The sequence below is a fragment of the Tenebrio molitor genome, chromosome 1 (assembly GCF_963966145.1).
Source record: "Tenebrio molitor chromosome 1, icTenMoli1.1, whole genome shotgun sequence".
NCBI classification, from domain to species: domain Eukaryota; kingdom Metazoa; phylum Arthropoda; class Insecta; order Coleoptera; family Tenebrionidae; genus Tenebrio; species Tenebrio molitor.
The window spans coordinates 9197420-9220796 of NC_091046.1; the positions used below are offsets into that span (position 1 = coordinate 9197420).

General features: G+C 32.0%; 1 protein-coding gene across 5 annotated transcripts in view; it reads right to left on the reverse strand.

Annotated features, from left to right (window-relative positions):
* Positions 1 to 22974, reverse strand: part of LOC138122267 (ankyrin repeat domain-containing protein 33B-like) — an 89399-nt gene extending 66425 nt beyond the window's left edge. Inside the window, exons 1-3 of one of the 5 annotated variants that reach the window (XM_069036436.1) lie at positions 22581 to 22974; positions 18055 to 18133; positions 3152 to 3361 (exon numbers count right to left, since the gene is read on the reverse strand). In XM_069036436.1, the coding sequence (XP_068892537.1) occupies positions 3152 to 3361; positions 18055 to 18102 (258 nt within the window). In that variant the 5' untranslated portion in view covers positions 18103 to 18133; positions 22581 to 22974. Of the gene's footprint in view, positions 1 to 3151; positions 3362 to 18042; positions 18134 to 18352; positions 18369 to 22580 lie in introns of those variants that run through there. The other 4 variants (XM_069036433.1, XM_069036435.1, XM_069036437.1 and 1 more) reach the window with 4 other exon arrangements.
* Between the last annotated feature and the right edge of the window lie 403 nt (positions 22975 to 23377).

A 23377-nucleotide genomic window follows, 5' to 3' on the forward strand; every position in this document is an offset into this window, starting at 1 on the left:
TGCAACGGCAGAAGCATTTTTATTATAATTTCACTATAAATCAGGATCATGCAATTTCAGCTAACAAAGGACGGATCACTGGATGATAATCAACATATTCAGCGTATTCAAACGGTTAACTTGGTTTAGCTGATGGTTAAACCGGCTAGAGTCAAAGCGGCCAAGAAAGTTATTCACCTGGTTAAATTTAGCGATGTACAACCCTAATCAAAACATTCATAAAATCAGTCTTAAATGGCGAAATTTATTAAAAAATAAAATGAAACTGATTTAAGAAATAGTGTAATACAGGGCAAGTCACATAAGGTTTATTTCTGAATTTATTTTGTACGCAACCAAGAATACTAATTACGCTGACCACTTGATACCATTTATAATGTGATTTTATTTAGTAATCCACGTAGGTATGTAATTTGGCTAAAAATGTCAAAATGACAGTTGATGAATTTAATTTTTGACTTCATTAATCAGAACAGGAAAACGTCATTGTGACATTTTTAGCCCAACTACATACCTACGTTGATTACTAAATTAAATCACATTATAAATGGTATGGTCAGCGTCATTAGTATTTTTGGTTGCGTACAAAATAAATTCGGAAATAACCCTTATGTGACTTGCCCTGTATAATAAAATAAGCTATTGTTCATTTTTTAATGCTGTAGAAAAAGTCAGGCAGCCAAATATACACTTTCAATAGTTCACTAGATTCCTATTTCAATTTTGTAAATTACTTCAATCCATGATGCCATATGCCACAATAAATGCGTTAATGTCAATTCGTGTCACTGTCAATTAGTTATTAATTTAAAAGCTAGTTTGGTCAAGGGTTTTTATACTTGATTATCGATGGGCTACACAGAACAAATTATGTTTAACGAAAAATTAAGTCGCCCTTATCCGCATTCGAAAAAACATGATTTTGAACATTTACAAACATGTCTATGATGATGATGAACATGCGGAACTTAAGGTTGGGGATACGGTTAAATTAAAGAAGAGCAGATGTGGAAATTGGATGTGCGTATTGAAGTGACCGTGGAACCACTGATTATACACCTTGGAGAGTCTGATGAGGATTCGGATTAACCAGAAGATTTCGAAGATGAGAGTTGATTTTTTAAATCCATAATATGTCTGAGTTATCGTTAATTATTGTTTCTATTTACTAACTTCCTGCTTTTTATTCATGAATTCAGATTAAACACATTATTAAACACGTTTTCTGATTTCAATTAAATTTTTTTATCGAATGTCAAAACGTCAGAATGACGGAGATTTTGACAACCAGAATTTTTAGCGGCATCGTGGATCCATATCAATTATAAATGAATTTAAGGTATCTAGGCAGCATTGATAACTGTATATTGGGTTGCCTGACTTTTTCTACAGCATTAAAAAATGAACTATAATAATTTTTTAAAATCCAGGAATTTAAATAATTTCAAATTTATGAAACATAAATTTTGTCTGACAATTCTATTCTTAGACAAAACACTAAATAAATCAGCAAATAATGACAGACTAATGGGTGGCTTAAATCAATAGTGTGGTTCATTTCTTCCTGATTATCACCTATAAAATGTATCCTGGAAGAATTAAAAAAATCTATCAAAACATGTAACAAACGGTATATTCAAGAAAATACTTCCGGAAAGCTAATAATTCTGTAAACATTGCAAAACACCAAAAATTCTATAGGTGAGGTAAAGATTTACGTAATGTACGTAATACAATTACAATTACATATATACATTATTCCACGATGTTGTTTATAAACAGCGAGTTACTTATTTTAAATCCACGTTGTGTAAACACGAGTCGGTGCCAACGACTGAATTATTACGGTATCAATACAATAATATTTTCGGTGTTAACCTGTTTTGACTTTTCAACGAGCCATTTATCATTTTCTAAATTTGTTTAAATGAAACAATTTAGAAATTGTAATTCAAACAATACACCTTGAATTGATTGATTGATTGATAAACAATGAACAATTTGTACGATTTTATTCTAGTTATGCGAATTTTTTTTGTAAAAAGACTTCGTTAATTGAAACACTAATTGTAAACATGAGCTTTTTAGGAACTTGCACTAATTGGTTGAAGCCACATTCATTATGGCAATTAATTGATTTCGAACTGGCGATGGTGTACTGATTGTCAAGGACAATTTTATATAAATAGACTGATACTCAGTCATTGAGATTTTTTAACTAAAACAAGTACAATATCTGGTGTATATCGAACTAAATACTACACATCAACTTTAATTGTGTATGACCAAAGTAAATACAGAAAGGAAAACTACTTTATAAAAAAAACTTTTGTATGTATCTATGTATATGAAAATAAAGATTTGAAAATGCTGATTAACTTCAGTCACCTTATTCATTACCCATCGTGAGTATAACTTTCTTTCATGCACTCTATAAAGATTAGCTAAAATAACCTAGATTAAAGCTGAAATTTTATGACACCTACTAAAATTAACTTTTATTACGCTTTATTTATTTCTTTGTAATACCTGAAATATACCTACCATAAATGGGCAAACACAATATTATATTCTCTTAAATCAAAACTTGCAATTTACAGTCAAATAGTACAAAATTTACACATACTCGTATTTTAAATAAATTAATAAACAAATTTACAATTTCGTGTTAGTTTCCTGAGATACATAACGTGAAAAGTGGTATACAGTGTGGAAACTTTAACTGGAATAAAATTCATAACTTGGACATTGGTAATTTTTCTAAAAAATCCCGAAACTGGTCAATTAAGTTACGTTTTTCAAGACTTTGCCTAAACGAAGACGAAAAACGTTGTTCGGCCGGTTTTGTATCACTCGACTACCGCCTCGTCCTTCAAACTTCGACCTCATACCTGAAAAGTGATCTGACAGCGCACTTATATGGAAAATAACTATTTCGTGCTTCGTTATCAATGGATGTGTAAACATATGAGCGGGAATGAATTTTTGAGTTCAAATTATTTTAATTTGGAAGAATTTGCGGGAAAAAGTGAAAAAAAATTGTTTATTTTAATGAGTCCTATTGGTGGTTAAATTTATTACGTGGACTTCCATAACGCCCACTATAATATTTTTAAGATACCTTTTTTTTTGTTAATTTGTCAATACTTACAGGGCGACAAGATTTGCTTTCATTCGAACTTTTTGATTGATTACATGACTTCTTCTTATTTGGAACGATGACGACGTCATTGTGGTGCCATGTATTAACTCTCAATGGTCCTGTACCTGTTGTTTTGGCTCCGACTGTTCCATATCGAAGTGATGGTAGTTCAGCAACTCTCTTGGTAATAGGTCGGGCCGATTGTTGATGAACTCCTGACTGTAAACATAATACATAATAGGTACATCGTCTGAAAACATAAAATATTTACTTAATCAATTACATTTAGAAAACATCAGCGCAGCCACACAAAAATATTTTAAAAAATTAATCGGGACTACCTCAGCCAGCAAGATTATGGCAACAGTTTTTGGGATTTTGAAGGAGTATTTCTTGTTGAGTATATACTACGTGGGCACACCATAACCATAATACCAAAGGATCGCCAGACCATAAAATAGTCCGGTCAAAATAGACATTACAATTTACAATTTACAATCAATTTTGGGAATAGGAAGTAGTCACTAGGGATTAGATCAGCAGAATAGGGGGAATTTCAAAACCTGCGTTGTAAATAAGTCATCGATACACAGCTTTTGTATGCGGGAGCATTATCTTGATGCAATAGGACACCGCGTCTCGATTTTCCTCGTTTTTTTCTTTTAATCCGGTCAAAATAGACCAAAAAATAGTGATAAGTTTACAATAATTCGCATAGAGCTAAATATTGGTGTAGGTCTTTGGTACACTATTATAAGTAAAATATCAAAAGTCCCCACCGATCCCATGTGTGCTAAAAAAATGTATTCAAGGTCAAAGGTCGCAGATATCGGTTTTTTGCATTTTTGTTGTAAACGGTAACGGTGTTATCATAAAAATAGCTTCGAAAAAAGTTGTATAGTCGAAATGTTTTGGATATGGACTGTCAAACTCAAGGTCGCTAAAAACTTATGATTGAACTGTACATTAGTGAGATCTGTCATAAATTTCAATAACCTTATTGGCGCGTTTAGTTACTTTTGCTGGTTGTGTCAACTTAACGACAAGTCCCCAATCCACATCCATAACGTTCCTATAGATCATATAATTGTCTACAAAAATAATTGTCCTAATACTTGTTTCCTACGAATCACCATTCCTGAGTTATCACCATTTCAAAAGTTGAAGAAGGCCCATTCTACATGATATGCACACATTTCCGCTCCACCTGTGAGGTAGTACGTAGTGTACTCGGCGCGTTTTTTTTAACGTGGTTTCCCCGGTAGGCATACTCCACGATCTATTGTGATTTAGTTTTATAAGATAATATTCTATTCAATAAAAAATGGTACTATTGGTTATTATTAAACTGGAACGAATTATTGTTGATTTCGGGAAAATTTTAATCTGACTGATAAATCTTTAAATGCTACTTTAACAATTATGTCTTCTTCGCTTTCTTCTTCATCTTCTTCCTCTTGCTGAATATCTATGAATTGTTCAAATAAAGATGCATCAGCTGTCTCCTCATTAATATCATAAGAATCCTCATCTGTTGCATTTGAATCAACATTGGAGCAAGACTGGCCATGACAATTGGTATCTAGAATGCGACTTCTTCAACTTTTGAAATGGTGATATCTCAAGAATGGTGATTCGTAGGGAAAAAAGTCCTAGGACAATTTTTGTAGACAATTGTATGATCTAAACTATTTTTATGATAACACTTACCGTTTACGAGAAAAATGCAAAAAACCGATATTTGCGACCTTTGACCTTCAATACATTTTTTTAGCACACATGGGATCAGTGGGGACTTTTGATATTTTACTTATAATAGTGTACCAAAGACCTACACCAATATTTAGCTCTATGCGAATTATTTATTGTAAACTTACCACTATTTTTTGGTCTATTTTGACCGGATTAAAAGAAAAAAACGAGGAAAATCGAGACGCGGTGTCCTATTGCATCAAGATAATGCATACAAAAGTTGTGTATCGATGACTTCTTTACAACGCAGGTTTTGAAATTCCCCCTATTCTCCTGATCTAATCCCTAGTGACTGCTTCCTATTCCCAAAATTAAAAGAACGTCTTCGAGGAACCCGCTTTTTTGGTGATGAAGAGGTGATGACTTCGGTGAATGAGGAGTTTGCCGAACAAGATAAAGATTTTTTTCCAAAAACTTTTGAGCATCGATATGCTAAATATACAGGTGTCCCCAAAAAAGAAGAGGAGTCCATAACTCCGTTATTTATCGGAAGATTTTAATTATCTGTACACCAAATTAAATGGTTGTTAATGGGCTACAAAATGGCCTAATACATTCAAGTATAGCCCCATGGACTTCAAAGGTAAACTGTCAAAAAAAATTTTTTCAAATGGGATTACATATTTTTTTTTAGTAATTCTGATAGAGATTTTTATTCTGAAAACAACAATGTATCACAAATATACACTTAAATGCCGAAAATTCACAAAAAAATAAAATAAAAACGCTACTATCGTTTATGTTCTATGTTTTGCGCTAAACATTGGCGGCATATCTGCGCAATCCCACATGTTATTATTTGTCATTTGTTTTTCCAGCTACCTTAATTTGGTTATTACATTGTAACGCAATACATTTTGATAGCTTTTCGCTGTTTTGACAGTTTAGTCTTGAAGCCCTTGGAGCTATACGTGAATTTATTAAGCCGTTTTGTAGCTTACTAACAACCATTTGATTTGGTGTATAGATAATTAAAATCCTCCGATAAATAAGGGAGCTATGGACTCGTCTTTTTTTTTGGGGACAGCCTGTATAAACCATTTAGTCGACTATGTTGAAAAATAAAATAATTTCAAATTTCTCAGTTGTATGCGTCTATGTTCAATAATTTTGATGAACTGCCCTTGTATCCTGTCCAAAGCTAAATTTTCTTTTAGAGTTTCTCGATAATATTATGAATCCAGTAATGAAACAATTGAATTAAGTTTGTAGAAAAATGTTGAGCTGCTATGTGAACAATAAAATTTTATACGTACTTAAAAAATTTACGTTTTTACGTTGTTAGTATATTTTTTCTTACTTTAAACATTATAAGAATGTAGACGAGTCACTTTGTAATGTCGAGCAAGTTCTTTGCTTTTATGTTTTAAAGTAAACAAACTTCAGAAGAATGTTTATTGTCACATTTATGTTGACTACTGTATATGAAAATCCTTCTTGAATCTTCTTAATCCTTAAAATAGCAAATACAGATATTACTGAAGCATAAAAATCCTTGTGCATACTTAGAAAGTAAAAAATAATGCTCGCGATAATAAATGATTCTATTCTGATTCAGCTCCAAAACATTGGTAACTTGCGTAACCACTGTAAACACCTTCAAATAAAGTCAAAGAAACGGCAGACGGCGAAACTGTAGGAAGGCATTAACGAGCAATTAAAATGCACAGGAAACAATAGATATCATTCTGATGTTGGCAGCTCCGTCTATTTTTATCTAACAGTGTTCACAGTCGATTACACACTTAGATCGCCATAAACTTTGCCTTCCCATGAAAACTTCATGATTATCAGTCGTTTATAGGCTAGGTGTAGATAGACAATCAATGTTGTGCACGAAATGCTTTGAACAGTCAGCTTTCCCAACACCGAAGTTTGATGTTGAACCGCAATAAGTCGCGCCTGGTACACGCCAACAATCGCTATATCTACTAACAACTGGTCGTACTTCTCGGCTTTTTGCCATATCACTTCCACATATTGTTCCACTCCGACAGATATTACAAACGTAGGTAATCAAAGTTGACTGTGACTTTTCCCGGAAAACGCGTCGAAAGGATGTCAACTTTGACACATCAATCTTAATGTCAACTGTGAAAAAATACAAATGTGGTAGGTATTGTTGATGAACCAAATATATTCTTTGTAAATGAGTAGGTACCTATGTTAATTCTACTAAATTTAGAGCTTCAATGCTCTAACTTTCGTAAATGAGCAATGAACATGTTCGTGCTGGTGAAAACAACAGTTTATCAAATCTTCTTGAAGGCTTCTCTGATTCGTTTATTTATAATAGAGGATAAAAATTTATGATCAGGAGAGGCTATGAAAAACAAAAACGTAGGAAACGTGTGGTGCAGCGTTAGTTACATTATTACACATCACATAACCTAACTTTTTTGCGGATTGCAGTGCTATTGGACCATATCGGCGTCGTCATTCGTCAAACGTTGGTAACGGTGACTCATTATTCATTAATATAGGAACCGTTCTCAGACCAAACAATTTTTGATCTCTGTTCCTGACAACTATCATAATATTGACATTTACATCTCTATCGTTCAAGTTAAGCCATACGTTTTCAATTTTTTTGTTTTTCACAGCCACCCTTGGTCATACATTTTTCCAACATATAACAAAAGTAACTTTATGTTATGACTTTTTTCTTTCTCATTGTTTTTGTAATTTATTGACATTATTTTTCACACAAGGTTTTATATACCCGAATGATTGTTTATATTTTCTTTTAATACTATTAACCCACTTGGACGCGTGTTATGACACCCTAACACCAATTTCCACCGGGATCGATCGGATTTACCGAAGGGAACAGCGCCGAGAGCGCCTTTTCATTACACGATTGCTCTTGATAACTTTGATTGGTCGGGTTGTGCTCAATGGCGGCTTTACGACTAAGAAAAACGACTTAATACTCCTAAGTACTGCCCTCATTACCCATTTAGGTCAAACCCGTCCACCCTGTTTCGCGTGCGTTATTTTTCGGGGTGCCAATCTCGCATGACACCTCAATAATGGGGGCTTTTCAAATTCAATTTATATTTAAATTGTTGTATCACTCATTTCGTGACTGGTAGAAGTAGGTGCAAGGGCAAGAATGGTGTTTGGCACTTTTTATAAGTTTTATCAGGTAATCGTCAGTTTCTAAAATAAGGAAAACGTAAACTCCTTTGACACAGAAAATAAATTGGTTTAAAAATAAACCGAAGCGTTCTTTAGTTTGTGTTTAATCGAGGCAAAGGGGATTATTTCTGAACATCATAGCAATTATAAGTTATGGTTCTAGTTTAAGAAAGGCTAAACTGACAAAGTCGGATCGGGGATTTTCAAAGGATGTGAAGATATTTTTAAGTAAGGATTTGTCACGCTACGCTTCTAAATCTTCATTGATAAGTAATATTGAAGCAAGAAGCAGTCAAGATATGAATGAAGTGTCGTCACGACACTATGTCAGATTGAAAAATAGATTCTTTTATAGGTACGTAAAAATAAACTCCACTTTGCATGCAAGATAAGAGTCTCAGATCTTATCTTTACGTTGTAACTGTCTCCATTTCTTTGATGGAATATTTATATTTTTTTCTTGAAATTTCGAACGTTAACAACGAGATTAAATTAGAATAAAATTAAGATAATTCCCTTTTCAATAATTAGACTCATAATGCTATTGAACAAAATTACTCGTATAAAAAAAATCAGGAAGAAAAAGAAACAGTTTTTTAACAAAACAAAATATTTTGTAGTACTACGGAGTGATCAAGAATGACTGAATCTGTTGGTAACAATGAAATTTTGCAAATTTGAAATTTACCATCAAAGGTTCATTTTTGTAATAGCACAAACATAACCGGCATAACCAAAAAAGTTTTTAATGGCGTCTCAAGTTAAAAAATCCGGTCAGTGCCAATTGCGAGGCAAAAAACACGAGTACTTTTCAATTGTTTCATTGCCAGCTGACTAAGTCATTGTTGATCACGCTGTATTTATTACAGTGTGGAATAAAATGATTTACATCTAGTTACCTTTACATTACCCTTGTAAAAATACGAAATGCCGCTCTACAAAAAAAAGAAAGCCTAACATCAAAATACAGGGTGGTCCCGATATAACCTGCCAAAAAAATTCTGGGTCATTAGAAGGATCTAACAAGTCCAAAAAAACCCGTTTCATTAGGTCCAAAGTAATGGGGATGAATTAACCCCTATCCACACCCTTTCTACGCTGCTGACCACAAAAATACGTACCTACTCAAGAATTAATTGTTGGTGTTTGTAAGGATGACAGTATCTAAGCAACATAGGTACCTGAATCGTTTATGACAAATCTCAAATCTGACAAACTAAATCAAATTAATGACATTTATTGAAAACGCTGTACACTGTGTGCGTTAATTCACCAGCTTATTTAGGTACAAAAGCTGATTTTGTAGACTGAGATGAATGAGTAATAAATAAAGTAGAGGTAGTGTGTGCAAAATTGTGGAAGAACTGTGTAATAAGAGTATCGTCTTAATTGTGGTTAAATAGCCGAAATAATGTATTGAATTTATTTACACTTTACATATTCGTACTTTCAACTCTAACTGAGAATATCTACTAACTAATGAAAGGTAAACTAGACTAGAAAAATTATTTTATAATAAATGTTCTGTGTGCCTTTCGTTGGCATTTAAGCACATTTGAGTACGCCGGTACCAATTTTCATAAACAGAATTCAGCATTTCTGGGTTTTTACAAATCTGGTTCGCGGCGTCGGTTACGCGTTTCTGGAGTTGGCCTTTTGTATTTATTTCAACTTCGTATACCAAATCTTTCGTGTGGCCTCAAAAATTAAAATCTAGAGGGGTTAAATGGAGGATCGGGGACGCCATCGTATTGGAATCAGTCAGAACCAACCTGACACAAATGCAGATGTAGCTCCACAAAAGTACAACGGGACGGAAGGACTCCTTCAGGAAAACGCTCGCCGTAGGTATGGTCGTCGCTTTACCGGTCTTGAATTACCACGTGTTTCGCCATAGAGTAAATACAAATCGGCGTATTCTTGTTTTGTGAATTTCATAACTTTTTGAAGGATTCGCAAATTTAAAATTAAACTTGACAAATGTCACAGGTGTTACAGGTACCGTTGCTAAAGAAATTGCAGCCAAGTAACCAGAATTACCTTTTTAAAACCGATTAACTCATTAGCGTACAGCAAATTTTGACCAAATTTTCAATTATTTTTATCTCGAAAACGAAAAGGCTTTTATTAGAAACATTTTTTGTGTATGAGTTCTACTCATCGTCACCTATTACTGGATTTCTTCTGGCAGGTTATATCGGGACCACCCTGTATATATCCAAATTCCAAATGTGATTTATTGCGAAGGGATGATATGAACGCAAAGTTAAGATTGAAATTAAAAAGGAGCTAACAAAAGCAAGTCACAGCTAGTGTTGAAAGTGGCCACCAAGGTTTGTTAATTCAATTTAGTAAATTGTAACAATTGTCAATTCGATTGATGACATTTATTGACAGAGCTAATAGTTCGGCACTTCGAAAAAAAAACTAAAGCGGTACAGGAAAATTTACATGTGCAAAAATTCCAAAGGTAACGAGATGTAAATCATTTTATTCCACACTGTACTATTAGGCATTCACGATATTTTTGGGACCGAGTTGGCTATGATTTTTTCTTTTCATGTTGGACTAACTGATTCAGTGATGCAATGGGATGCATTGCCAGATTTATTATTTTAATATTCGTAAGAAAATAAATTACTTTTTTTTGTACGACACTGTCAGAATTTGAGAATTTTCCTCTGTGTGAACGGATTTTAATAAATGTCATAACTTGTCAAAACGAAACGTCAAGTTAATTTTAAAGATTTTTAGCGATTTGGAGCCTTTAAGGGGCTCGTCGAATAAAAAAACTTTGTATTCAACTCGTTCCTGTGTAAATTGGGCCTTTTTTGGCACTCGTGGGCCTTTAAAACGCTCGTTTCACTCGCGTTTTAAACTGGCCCACTAATGCCAAACAAAGCCCAATTTACACATGAACTTGTTAAATAAACTACTAATAAACTTTTAATTTCCGTCAAAGGAATAGTCAAAATTGCCAAAATAATTTGAATTTACTATCCCGGCCAAAAAATTTCGTCCACCCTTTTCCTGTCATTTCACAAAAATTGGATGTAGTTTAACCTTTATTATCATTATGATTGACGTTTGCAAATTAAAATTTGAAATTTATTACTGTCACCCATAAGAACATAGACACAATTTGACTGACACATGTCAACATGTGACCTGTTTTACAGCGTATGTGAGTGGAATGACAGTTGTGGACGAATTTTTTTGTCTGCCATTGTCCATTCAAAATAAATTTAGTCAAAAATGTCATTTCTTAACCTGGTCCTAACCTAACTTTTGTCATTGATCTTCTAAGACATACTTCACAATGTTAGGAAAAATTCAAAGGCTACTTGAACTTTTCAATTGAACACTCGATAGTTAGGTACATAAATGGAACTGTAGTAAAAAATTACTGCTTCTTTTACAGTTAATGTAGAATGATGTTCCCTAAAAGTATGATAATTTTAGTATAGGACGTCCTAAAAGTGCAATCGTTTTGCTCTTACTGTCCTTTATGGCATCTCATCTCATTAGAATTGTATCGGATGTTTTTTTAAATTTCACCTCGTAGTAGGCGTCAGATTTAAACAGCTGATCTGTGATCCGTAACCCGTAGAGTGCATTCACAATCGACTCTTAAACGCCTACTATGAGGTGAAATTTAAAAAGACACCGATATATAGCGTATATAGTAGATCACATTGGATATCTATGGGTGACAGAGTAGGACAGCAAGCTGGCCATAGCAGTAGCCCTGCGCATTTTTGGTCCAGAAATCTATCATCCCAGTTCCATAAACAAAATGAGTAGGTACTCCTTAAAGAAAACAATAAGTTTTCATTCATCTCTCCAACTTTGCCGTTTTTGACAGCAATTTGGCGGAGTGGTCTTGTTACACGCCATATTGGGACGGTGTTCAACAACATGATATTAAATGTCAAGAAGTGCATTTTCGTAGAAGAGTAGAGGAAGCTATTGTTGTTATCAGCTCAATAATTCATTTTTATATAGATTATTTCCTTCATGTGTGTAGCAACCAATTGCGTGACAAATATTGACCAATCAAAACGAGAAAACAAAAAATAACCTGATAAAATTTCTCTAAAATGCACACTGTGCAATAATCGGATAAAAAATGTCGGTACCTGATTTTTTTTTAATAAATTATTTTGAATAAAAAGGATTGGAAATAATCCGTTTGTTTTCATTCTATTCAGGAAATAATCAGCCGTATACCCCTCGTGCAAAATTTTAATATCGGCAAATTTTTCGCTAATGAACTCAAACATCCATAAATTATTCGGTCAGACAACCAATTATTATCAAATAAGAGCACGAGACGAAGTCGAGGTCTTTTGACCTCATTTATGGATGTTTTCGTTCATTAGCAAAAAATTTTGCACTTGGGATATAATAAGTGAGTAGATGTTATTGGTAATCTAGAAGTAATGTAATGAACTCTTGTTCAACCAATATTGACTCTACGTCTACGAGATAACAGTTTTCTAATTATTACAAAAAATCTCTTGAAAATAAAAAAAAAATCATTGATTAACGAGTAAAGCAAATGCTTTTGTAAAATTTTATCGTTGTAGCTCAAATGGTTCAAAGTTTTATCAGCTGGTATAAAATCTTTTCTACGAAATATTTGACGAAAAAAAAATTCCTATTAAAATCGGTGTATTGACTTAATTCTAAAAAGTAAAAAAAAAAAGATCAAACGGATTTTTTTCATTGAGTTATTTTTTTATTTTTTCTGGAAAGTGTTAACAAAAGGGTATTGATGTGCAAATTGTCAAGGACAGTTTCAAAGAAATCGATTGAAGGTTTGTCACTAATTAATTACTTCGCAAATGTTTTTAAACTAAATTTTCTAATTTGATAAGTAAACTTTGCCACTGTGGAATATCAAAATGTCAAAGTACGTAAATTAACGCTGACTAGTACATCAAGAAATTAAGAAGTACAATTTGGATGATGTAAACTTGGGCATTGGAGACTCATAAAATAATTGAACATTATGTGAAAGGTTAGTTTTTTGTACGCAACATTGAAACTTCATGGAAAGCTAATTAGATTTTACTGTGCTAAACGTAATGAATGACCCAATTATTTAAAATTAAAAGTATTCGTAATTCATATTCTAGGAGTGATGTAGTCCCTGGTGACAATAATAAATTTTATTGAAGTTAATTAAATACCTATACTATTTTTTTTTAACATAAAACTTCTAATTTGTATTCTTGGTAGTATTTTGTTGTGAAGATGTATTTAAAAAAATCATTAGAGAATAGAATGATATGTAAATTAATAGGTAAACAAAGAAATCAAATGACTAACAAGAAATATAATTAAACAATCATTATAGTTAACGTCAGTTAAGTCGCGTGTACACGACCAGATGAACCAGGAGCATGCATATTACGTAATTAAAATGTAATTAGCAAAACTAAATTAATAAAACGATAATTCATCACATTTGTTAGCGACAACAATATCAGTCCATCAAGAAAAGACAAATGTTTACTTTATTTACTTAATTTACTGCAAACGTGCATGCTCAACCATTGCGTATTTGCGTATTTGTTACTCTCCCGAACAAATAAATACAAATTTTATTAAGTAGCAAAACTGATTCTATCGACAAATAGAAAAAAGTTGAAGAGAACGTTCCCCTAGAACTAACAATAGTAACAATTGTAGGACTTTGATGAATCGACCTGCCAAATATCTTTTGTGTTTTACAAATCATTTTCTATAGAGTGAACATTTGACTCGACGCATTTTCGCCCTTATTTTTCCCACAGTGAAGAATAATATCGAGCATTTCCACTATCAACACTTTCAATCAATTTGTCGTGCAATCTAAGGAATACATATTTTGCACGTACTCGATTATATTGGTAAAAATAGACTTTTAATTATTAGTCATGAAACTGGTAGAGAAAAATTCAACGTGCTCAAACTCGATTTGAATTTTAATTAATCCAAGCGTTAGCTAATAATGCGATACGTGGTTTCGTCAAATAAAAAATTCCATTCATGCGTACTTGACAGCTTTAATAGAAAAGAGGGTGTAGCGCAGAATAATTCACTAATCGCATGAAAGAGGTCAATGTTGACCCGAGTTACGTTTTGTAATCTAATTATAAAATCGCAAGGATAAATTCGTGAATTATCAGCCTAAGTGCAACAACTCACACCACTCTGTTCTAATTTCAATTAGAACTGAATTTTATTTATGATTGTTTTAGCCTTAAGGCTTAAGGATATTCAAATATAAAGTGTATAAGTATCACAAAAAAAAAATGAGAGACAAGAATTGTGAAAAATGGCAGAAGAAGCGACAAAACGAATTTCTTGGTATATACTGGGTGTTCATTTAAATTTATCCTTAAAAATGGCGTTGAAGAGTCGATTGTGAACGCAGCACTCGTCAGTCTGCAGAGAAACAACACAAAAAGTGAGGTTAGATTTAAACAGCTGATCCGTGATTTGTAATCCACAATCGACCCTTCAACGCCTACTTTTAGGATAAACACAACAAACGAAATACATAATTCATTCTTTTTAATATTGTAAATTACCTAATTCAAATTTTTCAATTTCAACTATGTAGTTTGTAATAAAATAGTAATCTAAAATTAACATTTTCTGCGATGTTATAAAATTGTCATTAAGACCAATTTTTTAATTACACTATTCATAAAAATTTCATTTTAGAATGACGTCATAATAATTACAATTTTATGACAGATATAAACCAACTGGTTTTATCACAAACTTTTATACATATCATTAAATGACCACTATTTCTTACAAATTTAAATTGTTGTTAAATTGCCCTTGAAGTTTTTTCTGTGTTCGAAACAATAAAAAGGCGACTTAGCAATTAAGTGCTAGAAATATTTATTAAGTTAGATAAAAAAAATAATAAACAAGAAACTACCCTTATATTGAGTTATATAAATGGTAAAAATATGTATTAAGTTTGATAAAAAAATAATAAACAAGAAACTACCCTTATTATATTTAGTTATCTCGCAAATCTTGAGGTAATAAATAACTTCAACTTCTTTTGGAGTTTGTAGTTAGTCCTTGAATAAAGCACGTTGGTCATCATTAGAGCGGACATGGAGAGCTTGTTTCTTACCTATTAATAGCTTGTGATAAGCTCGAGTACTAAATTAGTACAATTGTTATAACAGATTAAACGACTTCCTAACTATGTTACATGAGCCATAAATAATACCAACATCCACCTAAAAATCCAATAATTCTACCGACACCAATAATGTTTATCTGCCGTCTAATTTGTAAACAATACGAATATTTTGTTTTCTAAGCGTTTCCGATAAAAATCCACACATCATTATCCTCAATACCATTATCGAAATTGATATTACCAGTTGAAATAAAAATCTAGACAATTAAAGATGTAAGGTAGCCTAGAAATATGTGACACATTAAAGATGAAAGAAATTTTGTTATATTTTTAATTTTTGTGTAATTTTAAACCGACCTTGTAAGCTGTTCTCTAGGTCAGGGTAGCATCCGGACATATTTATATATATATTACTGGGTGTGTGCGTGAGGACATCAATTTGTAATGAATATTCAACACTTCGCCTCATGAAATTTATCGTTGGGAATGAAAAACGGTGAGGAAGGAAATTTGACATGTCTTACAATTAGGAAGGAAATGACCTTATGATGGATATGTAAATCAGGTGATGTACTATTCATGAAGGTCATATTTTCTCCTCTTTCGTAAAATTCTTAAATAATAAGTGTAGCTCTTCATCAAAAAGATTAAAACTCTTTTATTTTACTGAAAATCATACGCAGTATAATGGTAAAATACCTCTCAAAGTTTAAATATTTAACTTTCAAGTATGATTGTCATTGTTTACTTTGGAAAATAATTTTTAAATAATTTAAAATGTCATTGATATTTTTGAAGCACGAATTTTTTTTGTTAAATATAAATTGTCTTCTGGGAGAAAATTTAAATACAAATTTAAAAAATAGCTCCCAGTCTCAATTTTATGTAAAATAATAAATAATATCAAGTTGTTAGCTTGCGAGCACCACATACTTGCCATAAAACAATCTCTTTTATGAATTATTCAAGAGAAGTAGCTGTAACTCCTGATTAATGTCTCCTCGCTAAAATGCTAATTAAAACATTGTTTTGATCCTTCCAATTACAAATTTAATTAAAATTTTCTAACATTTCTCTATATTATCCTTGATTAATCTACAACAAGTTTCAGCTTGTTGTAAACGAATTTTCCTTTAAGTAAATGTAAAATTAATATTTTATACGTGCTGTACTTTTCCAAAAGAAAAACAAACAAAAGACGAACTTTTATTCTACCTTTGTACCGATGACAATAGAATTTTAAAAAGCATTCTTGTTGTTTTGATTCCTAAGGATGAATTAAATTAGCGTAGGTTCCGCTGAAACATTCAGCAAATAAATTAACTGGACATCTAGTTCCTGGCTGATTTGTAAAATAAAAATATAAAAAGAGAACGTCTAATTCTACTTTCTATAACACGCTATTATTCTAATACCATTTTAAAATAATTATTGCAAACATGATGACAAATTTAAATAATGACAAAATCTTACATAAAAATAATCTCCATAAAAGATGATTTATTTTAACATTATATCAGGTGTTTATTTCAATTTATCCGTTGAAGAGTCTATTGTGAACGCACTAGTCGTCAGTCTGCAGAGTAAAAACACAAACAACACGAAAAGTGAGGTTAGATTTAAACAACCCGTAATCCGTGGTGCGTTCATAATCGACTTTTCAACGCCTATTTTGAGGATAAATTTAAATGAACACCAGATATTTTATATTAGTATTTTAAAAAGGAAAACAGTTTATATGTATCAATTTTTACAAGGAAAAATAATGCCTTGAAGAATGGCATATTTCTCAAGTAGCGTGTAATGAAAGATATTACCTATAAGGGGCTAATGGCATCACACGCGAATAAAATACAATACCTTTTTAGTAAAAAACGTAGGCGGATTTACGAATTATGACAATTAACAATATTTATGTTATAACATATGAATATTTCATTTTCAAATGCACTTTTGCCATTGATCGCAACTCGTGGAGTAATAAGTCATTACTCACTGCCGTGGGTAATGAATGGCATTACGTAACAGTAAGCGTACATATTATAAATATTATAGATATTATCCATCACCCATCAAATAAACAAATAAGCTTTGGTCCTTTATTTTCGCTACATTTAGAATCCCGAATCTTTAATTTACGTATTTATACACATTTCAATAAATTGTACCTACTTCTAAGTTAAAATTCCTCAAAAATCTATTTATACAAAGTTAAATCCGTCAAAACTTATCAAATAAACATTAATGGTGCAATCAGGTGGACTAATAAATTATGAAGCTCTGATTTACACATGTTGTCCAGTTTTTAATTTGCTTAACGATTGATGTGTTTGAAAATTGGAGTTTATTTTCGGTGCCTATTTAAAACAACCTAAAAAATCCAACCGAAAAAAATCTGAAACAATTTTTCTTTAGTCAGCAAAGACTATGTAGAGTAGAATTATCGATATTCTTTAAGAAATGGAAAATAGAGAAGTGGTTTATAAATAGTTTGGTTTGGTTTAGTTATTTCAGATACGCACGAAAAAAAAAAATTAAAATTCTGTGAAAATTAAATAGATCGGGTTGTGCAGAGAACAAGATTCTCTGTAATTTCCCAAATCCAAAAGTTAAATATTGTGTGTCGACCTGTAAACATTCATTTATTTTCCAAAGAGCAGTTGGCACTCACTGACCTCTTCGCAACTGTTGCAGGAAGAAAAGCTTTAATTTATGCGTTCGTCCAACTGCTTACGACTCACGAGTGATGTAAAAAAAACTTGACCGAATTAAAAATAACCCGTAGTAGAAGACGATACATAAAACAAAAAGGAAGCACGACAGGCACAGTTTTAGAACTGACACTTACAACAAAAATTACCTCTTTAATACAAGGTCGGATGACAGCACTGTTCCTCGAGACCACCATTCTCCCAAAGCTTTTGAATCCTGTTCAGCTTCTGCAACAAAATGCCACAAACGTGAACGTCTAGATTGAAAGAGTTAAAACTGTCGCACCGAACGTTCGCTAGAAAACACAATTTCAGTTGCATCCGGAAGTGTAATAAATTTTAAGAAATGAGTGACATGAATGGAATGAAAGTTATTTAAAGTTTCGCATAAAGTTGGATCATGCAATTGCAACAATCCGTCGAGAATTTCCATTTTAATGGACTGACCTGCACTATATAGAGCTTTTAATTGGGTCCTAATTTGTTTGTGTCAAGTTCACGAACGGTTAGCATGCCACAATCCGCGATTGCCCAAGCTTTACTGGGAGCTTTCAAAACTAGCAAAGTCCTGCAAGTAACTCACTTGACACGTCCTCACGCCAACATGCGCGCTAGATTTACTGTTTTGTGTTGATTACAACTGCAATCGTGTAGTTTAAACGTTTTTTATCTGCAAATTAACCAAGGAAGTAACTCTTTTATCAATTTTATTGTGTTGTGTTGCGTCCAAATTTACATCAAGATTGAGTTGTAACAGCGTAGGTGATCATTAAAATCCAGTTTGACACTGGTTTTATGACTGTTGCACTATCTTCTCCTAAATGTTCCTCTATTTACAGCGATGTTTGTTATTTTATTTCGTTTTACCTGGTATTGCGTTTACAAAAGCTGTTTGGGTTCCAGCCAATTAGAAGAATTAAAAAATTTAAATTCCACTGTATATTAGTAACTCTACGAATTTAACTTTTCGTTGAATTACAAGAAAATTCCATTTTTTTTTCAAAATACATAGTCCATTCAAAAATCAAAAAACCACCAACGTCGCATTTTCCTCGATAATTACTATCGACAACGCTGTCTAGTGTAAAATTTGGTGAGACGTAATTTTGAGGTTAAATGTTTATTAAGTGTCTTGTTTTTCTGTTTTTCTGGGCATGTTTAAGTAAAAATAATAAGAATGAATAAATAAATGAAACGTGCTGCCAATGAAACAATAAGAACGAAATTCAAAGCAATTGAATTTTATTTTGAATCAAATAAATGTCTTAATTTATAGTTACAAACATAGTATGAAAAAATATCTACCTAGGGTTTTTTAAATTTTACCAACCTAAAGCAACAGGTGGTGGCTTTTTGATTTTTGAATGGACTTTAGTGTGGAAATTAAGTAACGCATAAATTCAGTAATTCCGTTGATATTAATTTTTTGGAAAAAATATTGAAGGGGTGTTGCAATTTTAACTTCAGCAAATGTTTTCAGCCTATTTTCAGTTTCTTATGTCATTTGTTTTTCATGTTATTTTGGTAGTAATTTTTATTCCGTTTCCAAACGTATAAAATTTTCAACTATACTAAATTTCAAATATTAAAAATTCATTAAATTGGGAAAATTTATCGAGTTGCCAGTGTATAAAAACAAAAAACATTAGTTATGGCTGTCAGAATTACACAATTTGTAAATGTCACAATAAAGTAAGTGTAAAAAAAAAAAAAAAAATTAGAAAAACAATTTTATTAATAAAAATGGTACAATTGAGCGAAAAACAGAGAATTAAGTGATAATGATGAGATTGGTTATGGCGACGGAGATAGAACACATCAAGAAGTGTATCAACTTTTTAAAGAAAAATACGCAGATCAGTCCATAAATCAATGAACAATTTAGTAGGATTAAAAAAACAAATTTCGGGAATATGGCGTTTTAAAGAATCTTCCAAAAACTGGACGTCCGGCGACATTAAATTAAGATGCACAACTTGATGTGCTACTAGAAACTGAAAACAATCTACATTCAAGTAGTAGAAGCATTGCTTTGACCCACAGTATAAGACACACTTCAGTTCTAAAACTTTTGCAAGTTCAAAAATTCCACCCATATAGGCTGCAATTGGTTCATGAGTTGGCAGAAAGATGACTTTGATCGTAGGTAAAAGTTTTGTGAACAAATGATGGAAATTTTCCTTCGCGATCTAATGTTTTCCCATTGTGTTTTATTTTTGGATGAAGCATCATTTTGTTAAAATGGAACGGTCAATAGACATAATTGGGCTAGGGAAAATCCCCATTGGATGCAGGAAATTCATTCCCAATACCCCCAGAAAGTTCATGTTTGCGCAGGAATGATTGATGACAGAATTCTAGATCCATTCCCTTTTGCAAACAATTTGACTGGAAACAGATACCTTCAATTGTTACAGTTGGAATCGATGCCTGCATTAGCTGCATTATTCCCAAATGCAAATAACCCTGACCTACAAAGTAATACTATAAGGGTACTTGAAAACTAAAAGTGTACAATCAACCCAATAATTTAGAAGATCTCAAGCAAAGAATTCAACATGAGATTAGATTAATATCACCTCAAACTATCCAGACTGTTAGAATTAGAAATGAATTTTATGATCGTCTTGGGTATTGTCAGATGGTACAGGGTCATCACTTTGAACATTTAGTGTAAATGTAATTTAAAAAATATTATTTCTGTGCTTATTTTTGTGTCTGATGTTATTGTCAGAGTTTTTTTCTGGTTAATTTGATTTATTTTAATTTTGGAACTGTCATGTTTGAATTTGTCAATCAAGGTTACCAACATAAAATCGTAAATGTCTTGCCAACCTAACACAAATAATTTCAATCACTCGGTATGTTTAAACTAAAGATTGGATAATCCACAATTAACTGCGATTTTAAAAAACCAGGCCCAAGTTCTTTTGAAAGATACATATTAATTTTTTGCTAAACCGTTAATTGCAACAAAAAAATATTGTATTTGTCCTTATCCTAGAGAAAATTTTTACTTTACACTTTTTTTTACCAAAGACGATATTAATAATTATATCATTAAGAGTAGAAGAGTCTTTTTGTGCTAAACGGCTAAGCCCAGAGATTGAAGACCGAGACGAAGTGGAGGTTGGCAACTGAGTGAAGAACAAAAATCTATTCTTTTAGAAGACGTATGCCAACTGAAACATTTTAGTGTTTCTTAATAGGATGAAGATCTCTTCTAATAAATTAGGAGCCACACTGCTATAAATACAAATGTAAATTTCAACGTAAAAGTATGTGCAAGGATAAAATATTTTTTCTTTATTTACGATAATAAGCAAATTTTTACAAAATGTCACAGGAAACCATATTTCCTTTTATGCAAAGGCACATTATACAAGGTGATTCACGAATAGTGTCTGATTTAGCATTTAGCGCTTTTATTCCTTCAACATAAATTACACTCTCATATAGAATACTTCCCTGTTTTTTAATTTTAATAAAAATTTTCGATCATAGTAACCCGATTTCAGAAAAATGAAACAATAGTGTCAATCAAATGTGTCAAAATAATTATATTTTTGTAAATAAATCAGACACTATTCGTGAATGAGTCGGTATAAAAAATTCAAAAGAAATGAGGAAAAAAATGAACTGTTTGATGTGTCAGGTGTCGATTGTGCCACCTGCCCACTTAAATAAACATATCATTCTTAGAATGTGTAAATATTGCTTTTTAAAAAATTTATTTTAAATACCAACCTACGGTGGCTATTTTTATCAAAAATTTCAGAAATCAAAATGACAATAATTTATTTTGTCATTACTTAACAATCTTACAAGGTTATAAGTAAGCTATTTAAAAAATACAATAACACGTAGACGGTTGGCAACGTATCACGAATAAACAGTAATTTTAGGAAGACATTGTTAAAATTTCGATAGCAATAGCAACCACGTCAGTGATTTTTACATCGAGTTATAATCACTTTAAATTATAAACTTGGACATAATTTAAAATACTGAAACAATAGTTAATGGAAAAATATTTATATTTTATTGTCAGCAAACAAATAATTAATAAATAATAAAACTAACAAATCTTCGGTCTACAATCTGTAAAAAAAATAAATGGTTTCCTGTAAAGTCTCTCGGTAAAGTCTCTGCTTGTAGAAAGACCAGAGCGCCGTTAATAACGCTTAGAAAAATTGAAACTTAAATAAATATTTTTGTATAATTGTAGCAATTTTAGTTAAACATCATTCAAATATATATTAAATTTGTATTCTAGTTTTCAAACAATTTTCATTATTATTTCTTCAACATAACAAGTCGAACATCCGATAAGAAAACTTTCTCCACATGACGTCACAACTTCTTACAAAACTGTCTGGAATAATACTATCAAAACTCTGTTAAGAAAACGTAAACAAAAAATGAATTTTGATTAAAAAAGTAATTATCAAAATAATAATAATAGCAAAGGCTGTTCAAATATGTTTAAAAAGCTTAATATATTTTTCATTTTTCAAACGGTAAAAATTCACTTCGATTAAAATAACTCTAATAACTTGCAGAAACCAGAAATTCATAGTAAAAGCGTTGCGAGATTGGCATTGCAAACTTACCATTACTATGAGCATTAACTGCGAAAGTTTTTAAACAATAATTAAAAAATCAATAAACTTACCGCATTGATGGTGTGCATGCAAAAAATGCACCGAACTTCAGCTGAGATGGAATAAATTTTGCAGTATATTTAGAATGATGCCTTAACTACAATACACGAGCACATGGTTTATATTTTAAATCAAGAATCTGTAAGCGCGTGCGTCGGTGTCCGTGCCAAAGATTTGCGTATTAGATTTGGTGATTTCCCAGAGAAAATGTTAACAGTTGTTGCTGTTCGACTTTCAATATAGCTATCCGAGGAAGTGGCTTGATCAACGTCGACCACCACCGTTTCAATTACTCTGTGCAGATGTCCCCGCGGAGTCGAAATGGGATTAAAGTTTTCAATAATTTCATTTGCATCGCGTTTCGTGTTGGCAAATATGATTTTATTGTCCCCATCAAGGCTAGAGAATGAATAATTAAGGTAAATATAGACAATGACAAACTCATCTCACGGTTTTGCATATTAGTTTCGGACGGAAATTCGCGTATGTGCTTCGGTTTCCATGAAGGGAAATAAATACCAACCATGGATTAACCGTGTTGATTATCAGTACCATATGGAAATTTGGCAATAAATTAAAGTGGCGGATAAATTGGTGACCACGTATCACTGTCGTGCTGCATGTTTGCGATTTGGTCGCGATATGGGTCACAGCACCAAAATACATAGAGAAAAAATGAAAAAAAAAAACAGTAATTTTTTTTGTTAGTGTATTTTCAGGATTGTGAATATTTTGTTAATGTTGAAAAGTTTGTTAAGCAATTTAGTTAATAGTTATTTATGTTACAAGTGTTGAAAACGATCCATTG